At 44.2% G+C, this 22872-nt stretch overlaps 1 protein-coding gene across 7 annotated transcripts in view; it reads right to left on the bottom strand.

Annotated features, from left to right (window-relative positions):
• LRRC8A (leucine rich repeat containing 8 VRAC subunit A) overlaps nucleotides 1–21202 on the bottom strand; it is a 24258-nt gene extending 3056 nt beyond the window's left edge. For 3 of the 7 annotated variants that reach the window (XR_013958131.1, XM_080630588.1, XM_080630589.1), the window contains exons 1-3: nucleotides 21143–21202; nucleotides 19398–19523; nucleotides 7537–9700 (exon numbers count right to left, since the gene is read on the bottom strand). Coding sequence is in view for 3 of the 7 variants with exons in the window: in XM_080630588.1 (XP_080486714.1) it covers nucleotides 7537–9693 (2157 nt within the window). In the remaining 4 variants the exon portion in view is untranslated. Of the gene's footprint in view, nucleotides 1–13; nucleotides 4464–7536; nucleotides 9701–19397; nucleotides 19524–21142 lie in introns of those variants that run through there. The other 4 variants (XR_013958132.1, XR_013958133.1, XR_013958134.1 and 1 more) reach the window with 4 other exon arrangements.
• Between the last annotated feature and the right edge of the window lie 1670 nt (nucleotides 21203–22872).

Raw genomic sequence — 22872 nt, forward strand, 5'->3', positions numbered from 1 at the left:
CATTCAAAGAACTCAAACCATGCGAGTCCCTTTCCAAAGCAGACAAAAGGTAAGGAAAGGAAACAATGTCACAGCTGCTGAATCAATAATAGCTGCAACTTCTTTCCGTACACCTCATCTTCTGAAAAGGATGTGTTATTGTTCTCAGAATTCCTAGAATCATTTGTTAGAGAGGGGTAAAAAGAAAAGAGGACTTCAGTGTGGTTCAGCAACAGAAAGCCACTTAATACTATTTATGGTAATAAACACCAAAAACTTGAAAATGAAGTGAGCTAAATAGTGTGTAAATGGTAATTAAAATAAAAAAATGAGGTAGGATATTACCAGAAAGTTTCAATTAACACGAAAGAAACCACATCATGAAAGATACCTGTAACCATTCAGACTGGCACAGAAAATTCATTCCAGCTGCTGAATTAACTGGGACCACATAATAAAAGCAGAAAATAAGCTTAAACAAAGAACAACTTCAGCTAATATTTCAGTGCATAGTTTCAGGGATTTAACACATTTAATATGTTTGGTATTCTTTGCCTTTCAGCTGGTTCAAAATAATTAGTTGCAATTTATTACTTTTTGGGGTATTTAGCAGGAAGAATAGAATTCCATTTTACTAACCTTCAGTCCTAACATGGGATGAGCATGCTTGTGATCTACAAAGGCTCCAAGAACTCATTCAGTTCAGAAGTGTTATTAAGGAAACAGTTGGTTTTAATTCAAGCTGTTGTCTGGTTTAGCAGCTAATAAATAATGTGTTTTGCTAGTACTAGAGTGCTTTGAAAAGCCTGTCAGAAGAACAAGACACTGACCAGACTGTTGATTGTCTGCTAAAGTTGGAACATTTTCTCTACACACAGATCAGTGTCAGAAATAAACCCCCTAAACTTCAGTTTGATGGAAACTTAAAGGAAAAAACATAATATACACTGATTGGATACTTGCAAGTGAGGAAGGATTGTTGATGTAAGCTCACCCCTCAAAGACTGAACAATCCAGATGTATGGGAAGTGGATGACTCACTCTGCTGTGGGTTGAGTTTTGCAGCAGTCCTGAGCAGTAAGCGCATTCAGGACCTCACGGTTTAGACCCTATCCTTGAAGTTTTAAAGCTTCTTCCATCTTAACATATGAGACTGTTATGCTGGAATCTGTATCTATTTGAGGGAAGACCAAGAAGAACATATCATGAGTAGATAATACATATTGCTGTCTTGAACAGTGGCCATGGATTTGTGTGCCACCCAATACAGGAAGTTATGAGCCTGCTCATCCCAATTTTGCCACACAGGAAGCTAGCTTTAGCAGCCACGACTGAAAAAACTGAGCTTGGAATATCGTAAGAGTAGCAAAAAGCTAGTGTTTTCATGCATGCTCAGTACTGGCCTGTCTTACAATTGCTTTGCAGACCTCAGGCATAGGGCAGTCTACACAGCAAGCAGCAGCAGTATAGCTCTGTTATTTGATCAGAAGTTAAGAGATGGTCTCTCACTTCTAGCAGAATAGCCTATTGTCCACTTGTCCTATGGACATACATGGCAGTTCAGGAGGCTTGCAAGCTTCTAAAAGCACTGCAGCAGACTTTCAGGAGCTGCTTATAGAAACTTCTAATCTAGCTGTGTAAAGTTTAGTTTGTATAACTAAGACCACACCTGGAATCAAGAGTCAATGCATTCATCTATTATCTAGACATACAGAAGAATGTCTGCTCCTGCAAACTAGGTGAAAATCCTGTGAAGCGCTTTGCCCTTTCAGTCCTGCCTAGTGTAAAACACATTTTGTAAACCAGTTACCCAGTAGTCTTGAACACAAAGGAGAGTTCAAGCCTCTATTCAGTAGCCATTACTCTCCAGCCCTATCTTTTGGCACATAGAAAGGGGAGGAGGGAAGATGTTTCCTTCACCATGCAAACAGCCCCAACACCCACCAGAAGGAACTGACTGGAAAACAGTAGTACTATAGTTAAGCCTGACACCATTCCTAGTTTATTTCAGAAGCAGTAAGCCCATCTAGCAGCTTCTGTCCTCCATGTTGATCCAAAATGCTCATGCAAATAGAACAGGTACAATCCAATAAGCATCAGCATCAATACTTCCCCATCCTTTCAGCAGTGGCCCCATCTCTAACACAATTACAAGACACTAACCCTGTTAGAAACAAAAAGGGCTTTTACAGTACCCTGCCTCCCAGATACAGAGACTCAATTATATTTTTCCCTGGCCTGTTTAAACTTCTTATAATGAATGGACTAAGGGAAGCAAAATTTACATCTTTCTTAAAAGCAGTCTTATAAACAGATCTCCTGGATTTTAATGTAGCTTTATTTAAGCATCTGAACATCGACAAATCCAGAGCCCAGTTAACATTGTTCATGGTTTCAGCATGTTTTGAATATATATATATATTTCATATCTTACATCTGATGAAGAAAGCCACAGTGTGCCTTATTGCCCCAACATCCAAGGGATCACCACAATTTGCCAAGCCACGGCACTTGCTGGCAGCTTGTCCAGGAACCACTCTGAAGATGGCTGCAGTTTCCCCCCTTTTGTACACACAGGAGGCCTCCAAACTTCTCATGCCTCAGCTTGCAGCACTCCACCTTGGAGCCAGCCTGTTGTTCTGATGCAGAGTATTACAACCAGGACCTGCAGGTCCATGAGCCTCCTCTTCCTTCTGATGGAAAAGAGCAGACTTACGGTGTATTGTAGGCTCACCTTAACCACTCCACCTTAAGGACATGATTATCAGTAGCTATTACAAGTTATCTACCTCTGCAAGTGCAGAAGCTTGGGGGTTTTTTGGTCAGACAATACCAAACAGGTCAGACTTGTTTCAATAAAGACTGCTCTGTCCCAGGGATCTAGAAGAGCTCAGTTCACATAGGATTCTCATACCACTCCTTAACACTTGAGGGAATGAAAAGGGGAAGAAAAAGGAGGGCAGGTTTCTTCTCCAGCACCAGGTTCAATCAGCATTAGCCTCTTATTTAGGTCAAGAGATGTCACAGGACCTGACAGCTGTTGAAGTGAGGAAGACAACAACAACGAACAGTCAAGCAGATCTGTAGACTGCATTCATGAAAAACACTGGCAAAGCCTCTAACAACTTAAGAGGAGGAAGAGGGGGCAAGAGGTGCAGAGAAACCTGGGTGTTCCTCTTTACTAACACCACCAACCCCAGGAGAGACCCCAGCACACTGGCCAGGCCTATGTTCATATTTGATATGTGACAAAATACCAAGAATTTAAAAGTAGCTTAAAAACCTTAAAAGCCAGGTCCTGAAGAAACTCAGTGCTCTGGGGAGAACAGATCAGACAGTCCAACTGCTTTTTATCCAGATCTTCTCCCACTTGCACTATAAATCAACCACTTCAGAACAGGATAAAGCTCTGGAATTATGTCAGTTAGTGCCTCCAGCACATCAGCTGAAGAATGGAGCGTGATCCACTCATCAGCACAAGTGACATGAAAGTGTTAAAATAGTGCAATCTTACATTTAAGATGGAGTTTGGGGTGTTTGGTTCCTTCTCCCGAGGCAGAGGAGAAGGTGGGGAGTGCAAAGTTAACAAGAAAAAGAAAAAAGAAAAATATCCTGCATTCAAGCTCATGTCCAAGAGAAACTTAGCCCCCAAATCCTAATGCCAGCATCAAGATCAAGTGAGCTGTCTGTATCCCATTCCACCCCACTTCAGGGCCTCAATGACTGAATCTTTGAGTCAGAGGGGGACAGTACCAAGTGTCACAGAGATGGAGGTTCAAGAGGTTTCCTAGTCTCTTGATCTTTGCTTGCAAGACACTGAACAGTCAGTCCCTGACATGTATAAGCCCTATTTGGAGCAATGCAGCAATCCCCACATTTCATTTTCTCCTCCATTCAAAGGTCATTTCTTCTCAACAGCATCACCCACCTCATCCCACTTCCTGTCCAAAAGAACAGCAACACCTCCTATTCCCACTGTCCTTTGCTCAGAGGCCAACTAATCTGTCTTGATCCTCATCCTGATCCTAAGCTTCCCCCATCCTGCATCTGAGGCAAGAAGCAGCCTCAGAGCCATATTTATTCAGGGACTCCTTGGCTAGTCTGGTAGTGATCAGAGGGGAGAAAGGGAAGGATCTGGGGAAAAGGGGACTGGAATGGCCTTTTGTTTCCTTCTAGTTGGTCAGAGGCTTTCCCTTTTTTTCAGGGGTTCAAGCTTGCTCTTTGTCTGCCCTCCACAGACGCTCTTTGACTTCCAAGGGCAGTGTGTTGAACAGGTCCTCTTCTACCACAAGCCCACTACGTTTCAGCAGAGGACATTCCCCCAGCTCCACAGGCAGGCACTCCAAGCGGTTTCCTCGTAGTTCTATCTGTGACAGGTTTGTCAGCTCTCCAACCCGGGATGGAAGTGACTGCAACACATTGTTTCCCAGGTTCAATGTTCTCAGCTTCCTGCACTGGAACAGCTCTGGTGGGAGACTCTCAATCTGGAAAAATTAAATCAATCAATCAATTATAGGCAAAGTTACCAGCAAAAAACATGCTCATGAAAGACCTAGAAGCCCATGCAATGCTTAAGGCTTACAGAGCACTTGTTTTTGATCATCCACTTCTCCCTCAAGTGAGCTCCTGCTTTCAACCATCAGGACTGTTCCCATAGTAAAAGTCACTACACCATGACTGTATAAATTCCTCTTTCAGACACTGCATTAGAGATCACCAATGATGGTGGCTAAAGCAGAAGATATCACCAAGGACAGAACCAGACAATCAGAAACCTGCTCACAGCTGGCTTATACTGTCACATGCTCTTTCCATCCCAAACCCTTTATACCATTATTAGATCGTAGCTCCTTTGCTTTAAACAGCCCGAGTACATTATACTGAACACCATAAAGACTGGATTTAGTCAGGACTCGTAGTTTGGCTGTAATAAGAGCAAAGGCTACATGGGTACGGTCTCCAGGCCCTGAGAACTGGGACTATTCTTCCATCATTTCTCTTGGCCTTTGAAATGTTGCAAAGCTCCAAAGGGGTCTTTTTAACAAAATGCAACAAAAATCCATGAGGGCACCACCACCTTCATGTATCCATGAGTCACTAATTTAGTAAGGTTTATTTTAATAATCCAATCCTCCCAAAGAATTTCTAGGAAAACAATATTGTTTAACCAACACCAGGCTAGAAACTACATGTAGCAATTCAGTATTCTCTCCTTAATTCCAAGCCTCAACTTGGAGGCTATCATTTGCCTTTAAATGCAACCATGTCCTTTTTAAAGACTTAAATTACACATGATATCATTCAGGGCTAAATTAGACTGTAATGAGTTCTCAATGAGATGGACTCTAAGGAAAAGCCAAAATGAAACCAGACCAACGAAAGACACTTCAATTGAGTCATTGTTACTGTTACTGTTGAGTGTTTTGCAAACAGCAACATGCAATCAAATGATCACAGACTCTTGAAAATAATGGTGTTATTTAAGGGACAAGTATTGGTTTAGGAAGGAAGCAATGTGCTACAATACAGCCTGCTTCCCAGAATGGTACACACCAGTACCAGCCAACTACAGAAGTCTCTATTTGCTAAGACTGCTGACAGAGGAGAGGAGATTGGCAATGCCAGTCCTACCAGTGCTTGTGTTTCTTGCTGCACTGTTTACTGTAAGCAACCAGGCTGTTAGAGCCGCAGGGCAATTGTGGCACCTGCAGAGGCTGCAAGCAACTTAACTGTTTAACTGGGTCCTCACCCCCTTCTGCTTCAGAACAAACTGGAGAGAAGGCTGCAGCAGCCTTCCTGTTGCATTAGCATCTTTTTCAGAAATGGGTGGTGCCACACTATGCTGCAGAAAATGGAGCTGCCTCTAACTCCTTTCATCCAAGAGATGCTCCACCCTAAAACTGCAGAGGATACACTGCAGATTAACCCTCAGAAAGCTCTGTAATGAAGGTTGCCAGAAGATAAATGGTTCAGAATTGCCTGCATTCTGAACAGTATCTTAAGAATCTTTAAGACTCTCTCATCTTTGGTTAATGCCATCCTCAGAAACCGCCCCTATCAGCCCCACTTGTCCCAGGAAAGTAGTTTGGTTTTTAATTTAATAGGAAACAATGTGTGCATACCAGGAAGTTTACCAGAGCTTCAGGCACCCATACAAACAAAGGCACAGTCATCCAGTCCGTTAGTGCTGGGAAAGCCAAGTGAGCAGTTATTAAACTAGGATAGCCAAACGGCTGCTGCTTGTCTGATGCTACTTTTCAGTGGTACAACACAGAAGTGAACTTCCAGACACTAACTTCAAAATGCTGGCTGGAGTTTTAGTAACTCTGTGTAACACTGAACTGCATTAGCAATTAAATCCCTGATCTGAGAGCATTCCCCCTGTGAAAAGCCAAATCATACTGCAGCTGCTCTGTCTGCCTCTTACAGGCAATTTGACAATGTTCAGTTATTAATACACCTTGCCAACACCACTAAGGACCTTGATATATGGCAGTGAAAATCAGGACTGCTCCAGGACAATTCTATTGCATGTTCCCAGAAGAACGCAAAAGCCATTAATTAGATCTATCTGTAATTTGTAGGTATGTTACAGCCTTTTGCAACTCCAGGTAGTAATAAACTCCAAGAGAAAAAGAGCCTCCCAGGAATTTGCAGACAGAATGAATGAAAGCTTTGACAAGCCAGTCAGCTCAGAACATCTGTGCAGTCACAGACTGGCCTCTGTGATACACATGGTAAATGAAGTCTCCTTAGTTCCAAACACAGGGAAAGATTCAGGGAAAAAACATGGGTACAGCTTACTTTAAGCAATTAAACACCCTCCAACACAAGCCAAGAAACAACTTGTGGTAATCAGGCAGCATAGCACACTTGGTCATCCCCTCTAACCTGCCCTGTGCTTAGACAGACTTAAACAGTTAAGGCTTAGACTTAACCTATCTGGGATTACACAAGAAAATCCACAGCCATCATGCCGAGGCATAGCAAGGTGCCATTATATTTCCTCCCTTTTGAAAAATCAAGGAATTGCCACAGTTCGCACACATCCCGATAAACCTGGTTTAGCTCACTCTACCCCAAGTAAGGACACCGCAAAAGATTGTTTTGCTCTCTCCAAAGTCACATTAAGCCACACACATACTGCCCTAGATGGCTGCTGCCACGGTGTATGTACATGGCTGAAGTACATTGGCTTAAGTGCCTAGCTCTAGATTAAGACTACAGTTTCTCAGATCTCTATTTTAAACCCAAAACTGATGCCAGTCTAGAGACTCCAAGCTTCCAACTGCAGAGGAACAACTGACAGCCAGGATTTCCAGTCTCCAAAAGACACAAGAAATGCTACAGAGCAAGGGCTGCTCAAAGACCCTGGAGTTATTTGCAGTGTTTTGCCTTAGATAAACCCCTCAGGGAGAAACAAAAGCTTGGGAATTTAAATAGAACAGCAGTGCCAGGAGGATTCCACACACTATTACAGCATGTTTAAACACACAAGTGAAAAGTGCCAGAGTTGCTTTCACTCACACAGGAGCACTCAGCTCCTTGCTCACTCACCCTGTTGGCTGTCACAGCCAGATTCTGCAGGTTTTGAAGAAGTCCAACATCTGGTGGTATAAAAGTCAAGTTGTTGTGGCTGAGATCCAAATAGCGAAGTTTCCGGCAATAGAAGAGCTGGGTGGGGATCTTCTCTATCTTGTTACGATTCAGGTAAAGGCGTTCTAAATTGGTTAGATTGCCTATCTGCATGGGGATGTAGGCAATGTGGTTGTACCACAATTTAAGGCAAGTGAGACGATGTAAGTGCTGGAAGCTGATGATTTCCTCAATGGTCTTTAGGTTATTGTCCTTCAGGTCTATCTCCTGCAGATTGTGGAGGCTAAAGATAGAGTGAGGAATGCGTTCCAAGTCACAGCGGATCAGCTCAAGCTCTGTCAAGTTGACCATTTTCTTAAGGCTGTTGAGAACAATAAGCTTGGTGCCTTCATTGTTGATGGAAAGCTTCTGAAGATGTACACCAACATCTGTCACCACCTGCGGCAGCTTGGTGAGGTTACTCTTCAACCTCAACACCTTCAGCCTCTTCAGTTCCCTCAAGCCATCTATCACAATGTACCGGTTGTTTTCAGCACTCAAATTCCCTGTCAAATGAAGCTCCTCTAGTGTCTTCAGGCTATAGATCCAAAGAGGAATCTCCTTAATGTCTGTGAACTTGATGTGGAGAGATTTCAAATTCTCCCTTAAGAAGGCAAGCGCGGGAGCTTCAATTTTGGCAGCTGTGTGGTAGAGCCACAGTTCCTTAAGGCTGGTGAGCTGAGCAATGCTTGGGGGAATAGTGACATCAGGGATAAGCTCCAGCTTCAAGACCTCTAACTCAATGAGGTCAAAAACCGTGTCAGGGATGCCACTCAACATGAAAAGATGCAGTTCCAGCTTATCCTGGGAGTTCTTGGTGATCCTCTGGCGCAGCTTCTCCAAAGTCCACTCATTGTTGAGGTTCAGCTGCCGCAGTTTGTTCTCGCTCACCTCTGACAGAAAGACAGCAAAGCGCTTGGAGTAGAGGGGGTCATACTGGTCAATCAGATGGAGCATAAAAGCAAAGTCATTTTTCACATCAGGGATGTCACTGTAACTGCTCTCCTCCCGGATGGACTCAAAGGAGTATTTCTTGAGTGATCTCCTCAACATCCACCAGAGTGTGTACATGCAGATCAAGCCATAGAATATCACCAGGCTGATGTAGAAAGAGGCCAGAATCTTGAAGAGAGTGGCCAAAGGATGAGCACAGCGGTACATCCTGTAGCCAGTCAAGCTCTCAATATCCACTTTACAGTCAACATCAAAGGTTATGTTGTTAACATAGTAAACAGTATAGCAGATGATCAGAATGAACTTGATCACTTTGATGATGGTCTGTCTCATGTACAGGCGATAAACTATATCTCCCTCTTCAACGTGCGTGCGGAACTTCTTCACTTTCTCAAAGAGCGCTTTAGCCTGTTCACCCTCCTTCTTGTCCAAGACACCAGTCTCAGATCGGTCCACAATCCCTTGCTCAATTCGCGACTTTGTTCTCTGCAGCATGGGAACAGTGGCTTCCACATCCTCACTGACTGTGGAGGATTTCTTGTCCATTGAACCATTCATTTTCCCAAATGCTGGCTTGGTATCACTCTCTTCCACCACTGTCTCAGATAATGCCCTTGTTGTCCATGGAGAGTCAAAACACTTAAGCAAAATAGACACAAAGTGCTCCAGCTTGGAGCTGGTCCTTGGGAATTTGAACCAGAAGTTGCTACATGCCAGAAAGATGAGAGTATGTAGCAGCACCAGGTAAGGAAAATACTTGGCAAACCAGTGAAGACGGTTCTCATAACACACCGCATCCACATAGTTATACTGGTGCCGATCCAAATCGTATCGTATCCCCGTAGGCCCTGTATCAGTAGAGGGAACAAGACTAGAGTTATAGTAGGTACGCTCTGGGGTTGCAGCTGCCCAGCCTCTGACTGAGTCATTGCAAGTGTCTTTGGTAATCCATTTACAGGGCAGACAAATCATTTTGTCCTGGGTGACCTGAAGTGTCCCTCCAAACACTGCAATCATCAGCATCACTATGGAGATGTAGTCGGTGAAGACGTCCCACCATGGCTTCAGGATGCGGTACGCGGGCTGAGTATCAGCAAAGTAGCGCAACTCAGTGACTGGAATCATGATTCACCTGAAAGAAAACCAGAAGCAGCATTACAAGCTTGAACTGTTTCGTTCTGCTTTTCAAGAGAGCATCCGGAAAATCATGTTAAGTGCTGGCACAGCAAGACTGGAATTAGATTCAAGTCACTTGAAGACAAATAATGAGGCTTCCTGCGAGTAATTTGTTACAGCCATGGGCGGTTTGTTGCTGTCTTTCCTGACAGATGAATTGCCACAAAACATTAGAACTGGTACTTATCATTAGCAGTCTGTGAGGCAAGAAAAGCTCACAGGACAGACTTAAGCCACCTTGGCCAGACCAGTATTTGGTAGTTCACTAGTTTTATCTAGGGATTTTATTTCAGGGATGAAGGAGTTTGCAAACACTGCTAGAAGTGATAAAAGAGCTAGAAAATAAGTCTGTATTTGTGTGGTTCTCAAACTCCAGGGGCAAGGAAGAGGATTTACTTACAATAGCTGTATTTCCTAGAACCACTTCATTGATGCAACTCAACATTACGCTGATAAAGAAAGCTGGAAAAGGCAACAAGGTTGCCTGATATGATGACTTTTCCTTCCATGTAAGCAGCTTTGGCTTTCCTCCTTTGCATTCTCCAAGGAAAGATTAGTTACATGTGCTCTGACAGACTCAGTACTGAAATCCTGTGACAGCTGCTCTTTGCCTTATTTACTTCAGAATTAGAGGAAAGGGGAGCCAGACTTAAAAGAATTTACTTCCCTGACCAACCACTCCCACCTTGTGTTCATCTCAGCTGGGATTTTAAGTGTCAAAGGAAATCAAAAGGTTCTGGGAAGCAGAGGCCTTATGGCAGTGCTTGTTCTGTCCTTCAGACTTCCAGATGAAACCAAGCACATTGTTCAGCAAGCCAGAGAAAGCCCGGAAGCCAGACTGATCCATGGATAACTGAGCTCACAAAATTCCCCTACCTGACAGGCAACACGAGCAAAGAACATGAAGTCATCGTAACTTGTTCTAACAATGGTGAAAAAGAGGTAATAACACATCATACTTGCTAACAAAGTTCAGAAGTAGGACAACATTCAGTCATGTTTCCCCAGGCCACAAGATATCATTTGTACAGACAGTGTCAACAAGTCCTGGGGATTCTGCAGGATTGACAGCAGGTTTCTACATAGCACTGGATGGAAGAAAGTTTCATCTAACAATTTCCTACACCACCTACCTTTAGTAGAATTCAAGTTTGCACATAAAACGAACTTCCAGCACAGAACTGCAAAGGAAGCCCTACCTAATATGAACTCAAAAAGCACCACATTCCCCAGAGACACTAAATACAGAACTCTAGTCCCTGGTTTGCTGCTTACAACAATAAATGGTAGAATGCCAGATTTGACTTAGTGCTACTTGCTAAGGCTGCAAGCAACTAGAGGTGGTAGATTGAAAGATTACAGTGATCTCTGAGGAAGTGTTTGCCCTTCTGCCCATCCAGTTCCAACACTACAAAAGACAGACTGGGTTAACTCTACAAGCAAATTATTATTTTTGGGTTTTTTGGAGTAAGGAATTGAGGGGAGAAAAGGCATTACCTGTTCTAGAACCTCAGAAAAACAAGTAGAACAGCAAATCTACTGATTTATCAACCAGTGAACAACAAACAACAAACCTGGTACAAGATGCAGAAACAAGGGATGAAAATAGCCACATACAGCACTGTCAGAAGAAACTACTGTCCTGGCTGCAGAGCACTAGTGAGGTGGCTGGCATGTCTCTGCAGAACAGATTGCATTGAGCAGTTTAAGCAGGAGGATTTACACATTCACAGGGAAAGGGAAGAACAGGCACCTGAGCAGTGAGAATAAGAGGAGTGACAAGATGTTCAGAGTCCCCCTCTAAGTCCTGATGCTTGTTTGCTGCAAGGCCTTTCAGCCATGCCTCACCTTCCTTCTCTGAATACCTCTACCTCAGGGAGAAGAGAATCTATTTGCAAGATACATTTGAGAAGAGCTGCCAGTACATATTTCAGAAATACTAATTCCAGGATAAACAGTACAGCCCCTGCACTCCAGAACACTGCAAATGAAGGAAGCAGTTAAACAGCTTCCTGAATTACAGCTCCTGGTGACATGTGTCTCCTCAGTTTGCCTACATAGACAAGAAAATTCGAAGTCAGAACCCATTTCATATCTGTATTTTTTGCAGAAGAGTTCAAAGCTCTGACACATGCCTTTAATCAATACTGACAGCAGCTCTTCAGAGGCACCAAACCAGGATATATACATGATTTTTTGTGTGTGCACTTTGTTTGCTTCGTTAGGACCCTATTACATCAGGCTAGGAAAACAAGACAATTCACAGAGAAACCAGGAAGTTCAGCTACTGGAAAGTTTCAGAGCCAGGGCAGGACCACTGACATACTGCCGGACTACAAGGGAAAACAAACAAGACAAGAACAACTTGCCCTCTCTGTCACCCTCTGCATCTCTCCCACCGTAACCAGACTGAGGGAGCAGAGTCCTGCACTTCTACAGTCCAAATAAGAGAAAGCCTGGAAAGCTTTGCAAAAAAGCTACTGCAGTTATCTGCTGGAACAGTTAACTTTGACATGGCTTAGCTTCTGATATCCAACTGTGCTTGCAGGTCAGCACAGCTTCAGCTCTCCCAGACTCATAACCCAGGGGAGGCTTTGAGAGCAGAGGTCTTGCTATGCAGGACCTTAAGGCTCCATGAGAGTCCAACAGCAGTCTCCCAGCAAGTACACGTCTTTCTTACACACTCTTGCCAGATGTGATGGAAAGCTTTTGTAGTGACTCCTTCTAAACTACATCTAAGAGGTAACAAATGCTTTCATACCATCCACTGCTCTCCATAAACACTGTGCAAGATCCTCTTTTCTTTTCAGGCACATGCAGTGAAAACGCCAATGTTGTTTATAAAAACTGGTCCCTATGTAAACTGGTCCCTATGTAAACAACTCCTTACTCTTCCTACTCTACACTGATGGAGAAGATACACATATATTTATCTCTTTCCTCATCCCTCCAGAGCTTCACCACTCTTGGTAGCAAAACTTTTGCAGGAATTGTCAAGGCCTTTCATAGTTGCTCCTAGAAGTAACTGAAATAGAGAAGATCTCTTCAGGACTTGAGCTGTAGTGCTGGGTTGCTAGTTTTGTCCAATGCAGGAAATGCATAATTTCTTCTCACAAGAAATCAACCTTGTGTTTACTTTGATTTGTATCTCAAGATAGCTAGGAAGGAAACCAGAAAAAAACAAGCACAGCAAGCTCCCTAATTCTATTTACTAGTTACATGGGGTAGGAAATTTTCCTTTACATTGTGGACCTCCAAGACAGCTAAAAAAAAAAAAAAAAAAAAGTCATCCAAGAGTCCCATGATGGTCTAGTACAGCTCAGTGTCAGCAATTAAGCCCCAGTAGGGTGGAGCAGGAAATCTGCCTTCCACTAACAATGATGGGGTCACTGGAAGAAGAAAGGGATATTCATATCAAAGCCCCCACTCCTCCTGGTAACAGTGGAGACCTTGTTCAAGTCCCAGAAAAAGAACAATTAAACTGGTGCCACCTCTACAGAACCTGGAATTTGCCATGTCTGCCTTAGTCCCAGAATCCGCAATAAAAAGGAAAACTGCCCACCAAAAACTGGAGAAGGCAAATGGGAAAGTTGCATCCCTCCTCACCCAGATTTCCCATGCATGCAATTCGTTTCTACATCCTGAAAGACTGTTCCGCATCAAGATGCAAACGTCATCTTTATTTTGTGGACACCATTTTGCAATCATTTTAGACTGTGATTCTTGTTGCAACACTCTCCCTTCTGAATTAGAGCAGGCAGTTTTGCTAATGGGGTTCATGACAACATCAGACTCACTGCAAGAAGTCAGATTCTCAGGTGCCATCTCTGTCACTTGACACTACCCTGCATGGTGGGATGCTTCCCATCAAGACTGTGATCCCAATCACCATACAGAAACAAAGCAGGTAGCTGGAACACATACTCTCCCAACAAGCACACAGGCAGCAGAACAGAACAATTTACATGGAAGATATTATTCTGGCATAAGACTCGGAATAAACCTTGCGTGAAGACAACTGGCCAAAAATAAAGTTACTTTCCTTGTGACCAAGACCAGACCAAGCTCCACAGGACCAGAAGGCATACTGCAGAGGATCCAAGCTTCTGCTTGAACTCAAGAGTTGGACTCCAGCATGCTTTGTTAGCAGGAAAGTGTGTACAGTGAAGAAGCTTTATTTGCTAAGATACTTCTGTCATGCAGCCTCACTTAAAGGTGGAGCACAGAACACATGAACTGAGGAAGGACTTTATGGGCAGGAGCAGACGTAACTGGAAAAGAAGTACAGTGCCAGAGCAGTTGTGGTGAAGAAGGATCCAAGGTCCTCCTTGTACACCTCATGTTGCAGAACTTCTCAGTTGGAGCTCAGAAACAGGCAATTTGCTTATGATACAGTCAACTGTTGCATGGAAGGCATCAATACTTAGATTTTGAAAGAGTGCTTTGTTCAAGTTTAAAAGCAAGTTGATTTCACAAAATTTGCATAAGCTGACAGGTAGGAACATCTCTGCCTAACCTCCTGTCAACTTATCAGCAGCATAAGGAAGTTTTCCAAGGGTATAATTAAACAGGCAGACTTTAAGTATCACACAGAGGGGGAAATAAAATAGTATTAAAGTGTTTGTCTCAGAGGTGTTTCAGCTTTTGCATTCCACAATACTCTCCCAGCTATCACACACTCCCTGAACAGTCCCTCATCCCCAAGAAATGACTTGATCTTTGAGGGTTTCATTTACACCAAAGCAGCAGTACTTCAAGCATTATAATTCATATCCAATACAAAAAAAAAAAAAGGCAAAATAAACCTATCCTTTATAGCAGCAACACCTGAGATTGTACAGGGAAAGATCTGTATGTCAAAGCTTTATCATCATATAGCATGATCAATCCAGCCTAAATAAATATGCTCCTGAAATCTCTGCACATTCTATGTTTAAATACCAAATACCTCTTCAATCCCTGCAGATTCACCTGGATCCAGGTCTGCATCCCACTATTGCCTGATGACCATCCCTGCTTCAGCCTGCTGGGTACCTACCTACAATGTGCAGCTCAGCCTCACCATTAATGCTGAACAGGCTGATACAACAGAAGAAACAGCAGTCTCAGACTTACACAACCAGCCTGCCAAACCTACCCCAGACTTCAGCCAACCGTAAGCATCACCAAGTACTAATCCTATGTTTTACTAGACACACCTGGAGGAGAAAGATAATCACACATGTTAGAAGAACAGGGACATTCTGAGCACACCACATCAGTCAGAAACAAGATTAAACACATCTGGCTTACAGAGACATTATAAAGCAACAGGTACCTTACTCGATAAAGGCTGAGAGAGCTGAGAGTATGAATGCCTTCCATAAATCTCAGGACCCCTGTGATATTTAACAAGTTTAAGGTATTAACAGAACAACTGCTGCAGGAGCAAACGTCCTCAAATTTGGAGGATTCCTCTATATCCTAAACCATCCAACCTAAACAAGTGAAGATTGACTTCTTGACAGACATCTGGCTGAGTAGTGCTTGAAATTCCTGCCTGCAACAGCTGGCCAGCATATCCAGCTAGGGGCAAAGTGAACAGAAACAACATTGCTGTTCCATTTCACTGGCTAGTTTGTCAGCTTGACTCACCACTTGCTGAATACTTTATCCAGCCTCCTTCTTTCTGTTGGCCATTCTGTTACTAATGGAGCTACTGGCAAAATAGGACTACACACAAGAGCTCATGACATGCACAAGAATTTCAGTTTCCAGACTTGCTTCCAGGACCTTCCCAAAATCAGGGAAGTCCTCCTTACCTTTAGAGGCATGCAGCTTTCAAGTAAGGCAGTCTCATAGTTTTAGACAAGTAGACATGGATGTTGAAAGTAGACATTTTGTGTTGGATCTTGCAACTCTTTAGCTTCCACTACACATACTCTTAATTTTCATTGTATTTCCTTCTAAGACTGGGGACTGCAAAGCAGAAGTCAAGCACTGCAATGATAATTTCTTACCTCTCAGAAGCTCAGAGAATGAGGGAGTTGTTCATGTGCTGACAGCATCAGAGGTAGATAAGGGAAAGAAAAACCTTGATGCTGTTGAGGCTATAGCCCTGATTATTGACAAGCTACAACATGTTGCAGTACGTTTTCAACAGAACAGAGCTTCCCTCCCCAGCATGCTGCCACCTGAAATCCTAAAGAAGGGCAGGACACAGAGTTCTTTGTTCAAAAACCAGGAAATACAAGAGCTTTACTGGTCAGAAGTGGGACTGGGAATTTGTGCCTCCTCACCCATGTTTATTACACACAGAATTAAAAGGAAAAAAACATGAGACTGAAACAGAACTGCTTTCAGGCACCCCTCAGAAAACTTTCCAAGCACAAGGCCAGCCACGTGATCAATTAGAAAAGTCTAAGACATGACGTGGAAAACCTCAAGTGATTTTGTCCTTTGCTGTTTAGAAATAAACAGTAGTGAAGCCAGATGTCAAATCCCTGACCAACCAACCGTTATCCCTACATCAGGCCCTTTCTGCACTAAAAAAAATAAATCCCTTGTAGGACAACACATCTTCTGAGATAGAGAAGTGAAGATGTGAAGTTTAAAGGGTCATTTACCACTTAGACTAGTGGATAAAGTTGTGGAACAGCAGCTGCCAAGCTTACACTGTTCATTTGGTGGAACAACCAGTGAACTCAACACTGAGAGCCAGGTAAGTTGGTTTGCACACAACCATCTAGCAGGTGTTGGTTCATTCAGCCCTTTCCGATACACAAGATGAAGTGAACCAACTGGGTCACATCTTTACTCATGAAAAAGAATAATCCACCTACCCTATGGATAGCACTTTATCATCTTTAAGCCAGCTACCTATTATTTGACTTTTTCTGTCAGATTCAAGACAGACATTCTTAACAGCCTAGTGCAATAGCTTCTGTTTGCCATCACACCAGCAAGCGTATCCTAACAGGCACAGGGAAGAACATCTGCACTATCAGAACAATCCACGCTGGAGACTTGGTGTGGCCTGCCACATTTTTTGACTTCTGACAGTATTTTGCCCCAGCTGCACAGAACTGTACACAGTCTGAATTCACCAGCATCACTGACAATCGGAGCAGGGGCTATATGTCAGTATCATACAGCTATGTAAATTTAAGTGCTATCAGATGACTTGCAACAGTGATACAAAACAGAGAAAAATGTCTGTGTCAGCTGATAAATTATGAATGTACATGGTCACAGGCTTCCTCTCCAAAATTCATTTTCTCTTTGCCATTAGAAAGATGCTTCAAGGACGGAGCTATGGAGCTTGTCTTGGAGAAGCACAACCGCCTTATTTCAACAGGACACTATGAAACACTCCCTTGTATTACTAATGCAAGTGATTGAATTAATTTTAGTAATAACTACTTAAGATATAGACAGCAACAGCTTTAACTTGTAACAACCAGACCTCAGAGACTGCAGGAGAGAGCTCTTGAGCATTTAATTCCAGCATTGAGAAGTCATACAGGAAAACATAAGCAACTGTTTTCAGATACAGACAGAAATGGTGGACACAGCAGAGCTTTGATGTATCTAACAACAGACTAAGAAATCAAGACACTAGATTCAAAGTGAGTTAAAACTTAAGGATCTCAATTAATGACAGATTGTCACAATATGCACAAATCCATGGGTGCTACCACAGCTGTTTCCAAGCTCAAAGAAATGCGCCAGTTAAGATGAAAGAAGACACAGATAAGAGCAAAGCAAGATAAACAAGACATCAGCTATCAGCACAATAATATTTAGCCTCACACTGAAGAAAGAAAAGGAATAAGTCCCTATTCATATATTCACCAGACCCTGTAAGCCTTGTCTTCAGGACCACAAGCTCCAAAACAGGGACTGTTACTCCCAGCTCAGAACATTTTCTGACTACATTAGCTGATTAATAAGGGACAGGCCATCTAACCTCTCATCACCAAGATCTTATAAAAACCCAAACTCTGAAGGAGAACCTGTTAACTGACCCAGTACACACCTTCACTGTGCACAAAGGTAGGCTGCAGCTAGAGAAGCAGCTTGCAAATATATCACAAGAGGAGCTTTGTGAATAGCTATGGTAATTTTATAGTAAATATTAACAATGTGAGGTACAAAGGAGAAGGAAGCACTATTATATCAATAGGGAGGTCATGACTGAATAGCTTTTAGTTTCAAATGCAGTTTCATAGCAGCAGGAGGGGCATGTATAATCCAGCTACATCAACTGGATTTCAATCCCCAATACAAAGTACATGTGCCACATCAACAGCTTAAGGAAAAAGCTGCTTGGAAGCATTCAAGATATACTCTTTAAAGCACAAAGACTGTTGAATGCCTATTCAGTATTAGTGTACATATCCTAAACTGAGGCTATTTCTGAAGACTGTTGAAAAAATGCTCAGAGGAAGCTCACCACACTGCAGCTAAATACATTAATTTTTAACCATTACCAAAACAATAGCTCTGCACACACAAACCCCCATTAAGGAGCTCACACCAAACTCCTAAACCCTCCTCCTCTGTGCTCCACCACCACTCACCTGACATTGCAGCTCCATTTTCCTAGACACTGGTTAGACTCAATTTAAAAGGAAACGAAACTTACTTGTGCCCTTAACTACAGAACAAAATCCTTCTTTAGAATGGGAAGAATTACAACAAAGGCCTGCAACAAGCCTGCTCCAATCCCAAAGCAATAACATAATATCCACTTGACCTCCACTGCTTATTTAAAAGCATTCAGTAAGTCATCACTGGAAGGTTTCAGCCACTCCACATTTCAAACATGGAAACACTAGCTTCCAACACATGCCTTCAAATACACTTTAAGGAAATGTTTACATATACCATCTTTGAGTTACATGAATAAAGTTAGGGCTTCCAAACACCATAAGAGGATCAGTGTGAAAAACAAATCCGTGAACTGCCAGAACACTAACCAGAACATCAGACAAGTCTTAGGGATACTTGCATTCTGGAAGCAACATGCTGCACAGCTAGCTGATCAGAACATGGCTAATCTGGAGAGCATTTCTCCACTTGAAGATAAGCACAGAATTGTGCAATACTTTTCATCACCATCCTAGGAAAGATGATGAATGAAGCAGGGAGTTGTAACTAGTTTCTGTCATTGCCTCACTGACACTCATGTGGGTGACTCTCCAGCACGCCCCTGAGAGGTCACTGTGAAAGACTGCCTAGGACATGTCTATACAGCAACACAAACATCACCCTGCAGGAAACAGAAAAGCTCCTACACCAAACTGAACAGTTATTCCTACTTCCCAGCTACATTCCTTTCAGACAGCAGTCCCCAAACCATTTACTGGACAGCCTTCAATTATTTACCATTTAGTTACATAAGGTTTATGTAGCCAAGAGTTAGATGTATGGGTGAATACGTAACAGTTACATTTACTTTGGACAACACTCAATTTCTTTTTCATTCTCAAACTAAGAGCTCACAGAACTTAATTAGCACACCACCACTCTCCCAATATCACCCTCTGATCCTTTCCTCCTTGCTCCTTATCAGTCATCTCATCACTGTCCTGTGCTTTGCAACTATGTTTAAGTAGTATCCTGGTCATTTTTTTGGCTTTACCACTCAAGAGCTGGCCTATAGCCCTTACCCTGCAGCTGGGTTCTGCTATCTGCACTTCAGTTCTCTGTGCTGGACATGGATGATATTCCTGCGTGCTGAATCCTGAGCGGGTGCTGAACCGTTGCATTCCCCACACGCCATGGGAACAGCTTCCCTGAAATGAAATGGAGATTGTCAGCAAAGAAGAGGGGACCAAGTTTACAGAGGGACCATGTCATGTAAAAGTTTGGTAAAGGCTATCTAAGAAGCAAGGAACGACTCAAGAGGGTCACCAGGAGACTCCCTGACACCTGACAGATGATGAGAGCTCTAATAGCTAAGTAAAACTCATAGGAAGGAATCTTTTTTGGAGTAACAGATGTCATTCCAAAACAAGTTACCAAAAAGCAGGTGTTGCAGACCCAGCCAAAGGAGATGCTCAATATTAATGTTATAACTAAGACTAAACTAGTACAGATAGATTAACCTCCTGGAAGAACAATTCCTTTTAGATAGCAAAAAGGATGAATGACTTTACTACTTCTGACTCTGAAAAGCCTGATTTTTTAATGTTACCATCAGGAGTACTTGAAAATGTAGATCATGTTCCTAACCACTCCGGATTCAAGCAACTGTCCCCTTTTCCTCTCAACACACATCCACCAACACATATCCTTTTAAAGTGGCAGCAGTTTAGCACCACCACCAACAATTACAACAGGTTTTTTTTTTTCCTTTTCTTGCTTCCTGCATGTCAGCACAGGGCATGGGAAAACTGACAAGGGAGCAGCCCGGAGCTCCGAGGGACCTCTCAAACGTCCATCCTCCTATGTACATAGGAGAGGACTGTAGAACATCAGAAAGCATTTTGTCAACAATGGAGAAATGAAAAGGAAGAAAAATCACTGCGGAAAGAAACCCGCCTCAATACTGGTGAAGATGTTCAAGACGACATGCCTCCTGATCCCAGAGTTACCATTAGGGCTGACAGATTTTGAAGCAGCACTGTCATACTCAAAGCTATTCTATTTTAGCTGTGACAGACTGCTGCAAAGGAAGCGTTTAAGGGAGAGGACTCTCTGACCTTCTCCCCCACCTCCTCTCAGGGCCTCAGCACCAGCCCGAAGCCCAAACACCCCGGCACCACCAGCCAGCCCCACCTGCCCACAAGCCTGCCACACCACCTCAGGCTTCCAGAAGCGAAAAAGACATCTTCTATAAGAGACATTAAAAACCAGCCAGCTTTCCTCCCCGGCACCTCTCCCAGGCATAAATAAAGGACTTCACCCTGTTGCCGGAGCTCCAAGGTGCCCTGAGGGAACACTCAGCACATGGGACGGCCCTGCCTCGCCCCACAGACTCGGAGGAACCCACCTGCCCCCAGAACCGGCTTCGTCGCCTGCCGCCGGCTGCCCCGCCGCCTGATAGGGCACGGACGGCGATGACACGGAGGGAAGGAATTAGTGCCCACTTAGTCAGCAAATCCTCCCCTCCGCTGCGGGGGACAGCGCTCAGGCCCCTCCTGGCCGCTGCCATCCCCTCAGGGCTGCGCCCCCCGCCACCATCAGACCCCGGCCACAGCCCTGCTACCGCAGGGTCCGGTTCCCCTCACAGCCATCCCACCCGAGAGAACTCGCCCTCATCGCCCCGCCTGCCCGCACCCAGGCCGCAGCTCCCCGCCGCCCGCCCGCTCGCACCCACCTGGCCGCCACAGCCCCCACCCTCCCTCACGCCGGCTCCGGCTCCTTTTGTTCGCCTCTAACCGCACCGCGGCAGCCACACCCCGGAACTGACCTCACCCACCCGCCATGGCAGTATCTGCCCGTCCCGCTGCTGCTAGCGAGGAGGGAAGCGAGGCGCCGCCATGTTGGGAGCGGGCATGACGAGGGCGCGCCGCCATCTTTGTGCAGGGCGGCATTTATGGTGGCGGGATAATGAGGGGAGAGAGGGGAGGGGAGGGGAAAGTGAGGGCGCGGTCGCCATCTTGGTGCAGGGCAGCACGGAAGATGGTAGGCGTCTTAAAGGAGCCTCAGCGCCGGGATTTGCAATCCAGAATTGATCTTTTTTTGTTAAAAAACCCCCACATTTATCTCATTATTGAAGTTTATGATCCACTCGTGATCAAACCTAGTGAAGCCACGTTTGGAGTACTGTGGCCACCTCTGGGCTCTGCAGTATAAGACAAGGAACTGCTGGAGAGGGTCCAATGGGCACCACAAGGATGACCAGGGGTCTGGAGCATCTCTCTTATGTGGAGAGATTGTGACAGCTGGGCCCGGTTAGTCTAGAGAAGACTGAGAGGAGATCTCATTAATGCATATAAATACCTCAAAGGCAGGTGCCAGGAGGATGGTGCCAGATTCTTTTGTCGCAGCAATGCTCAGTGACAGGATGAGTAGCAATGGCCATAAACTAAACCTCAGGAAGTTTCACCTCATCATGAGAAAGAACTTCTATACATTAGGGCACTGGAATAGGCTGCCCAGGGGAGTTGTGGAGTCACCTTCTCTGGAGACATCCCAAACCCGCCTGGACACGTCCCTGTGTAACCTGCTCTGGGTGTCCCTGCTTTGGCAGGGGGATTGGGCTAGACAATCTCCAGAGGTCCTTTCCAACCCTAACAATTCCATGATTCTGTGATTTAATGTAATGCCATATAGAGCAACACTGTTCGACAGTGTGTGCTGAGGGATGGCAGCTTCTTCTCCCTCAGGAAGAACAGGGAGGAAAGCCAGGCCTGCTTTAGGCCCTGATTCAAGCTGTGTCACCACTGTGAAAACACAGAAGGCTAAAAAACTATATGTGCCATGCTCTGTGCAGGAGGAGGGGTAGATATATGTATGTTCAGCCTAGAGAAGAGAAGGCTGCGTGGAGACCTCAGCGCAGCCTTCCAGTATCTGAAGGGGGCCTGTAAGGATGCTGGGGAGGGGCTCTTCATTAGGGACTGTAGTGACAGGACAAGGGGTAATGGGTTCAAACTTAAACAGGGGAAGTTTAGATTGGATCTAAGGAAGAAATTCTTTACTGTAAGGGTGGTGAGGCACTGAAATGGGTTGCTCAGGGAAGCTGTGAATGCTCCATCCCTGGCGGTGTTCAAGGCCAGGTTGGACAGAGCCTTGGGTGCCATGGTTTAGTGTGGGGTGTCCCTGCCCATGGCAGGGGCATTGGAACCGAATGATCTTAAGGTCCTTTCCAGCCCTAACTATTCTATGATTCTATATAGAGCCCAGGCTCAACCACCCAGTGCTCCTCTCACACACTCACAACAGCACAACACTCCGATGGACACCTGCTTCCCACTCTTCAAACCACTCAGTGATAACCAAGAACACAGAAATCATTCATATTTAGAGATGTGGCAAACATAGTCCAGGTAGGTAGAGAAAATGTGGTAAACATCTCACTGGATACCTCAGAAAATAGCGGATACAACTAGTATCAACAGGAAGGGTAGGTAACAAAAGAATGAAAATCATATTAATTATGGCTCTTACCACTTGTTCCTCAAGGACCACCCTATGTGA

Source organism: Psittacula echo (assembly GCF_963264785.1).
Source record: "Psittacula echo genome assembly, chromosome: 16".
Classification (NCBI taxonomy): domain Eukaryota; kingdom Metazoa; phylum Chordata; class Aves; order Psittaciformes; family Psittacidae; genus Psittacula; species Psittacula echo.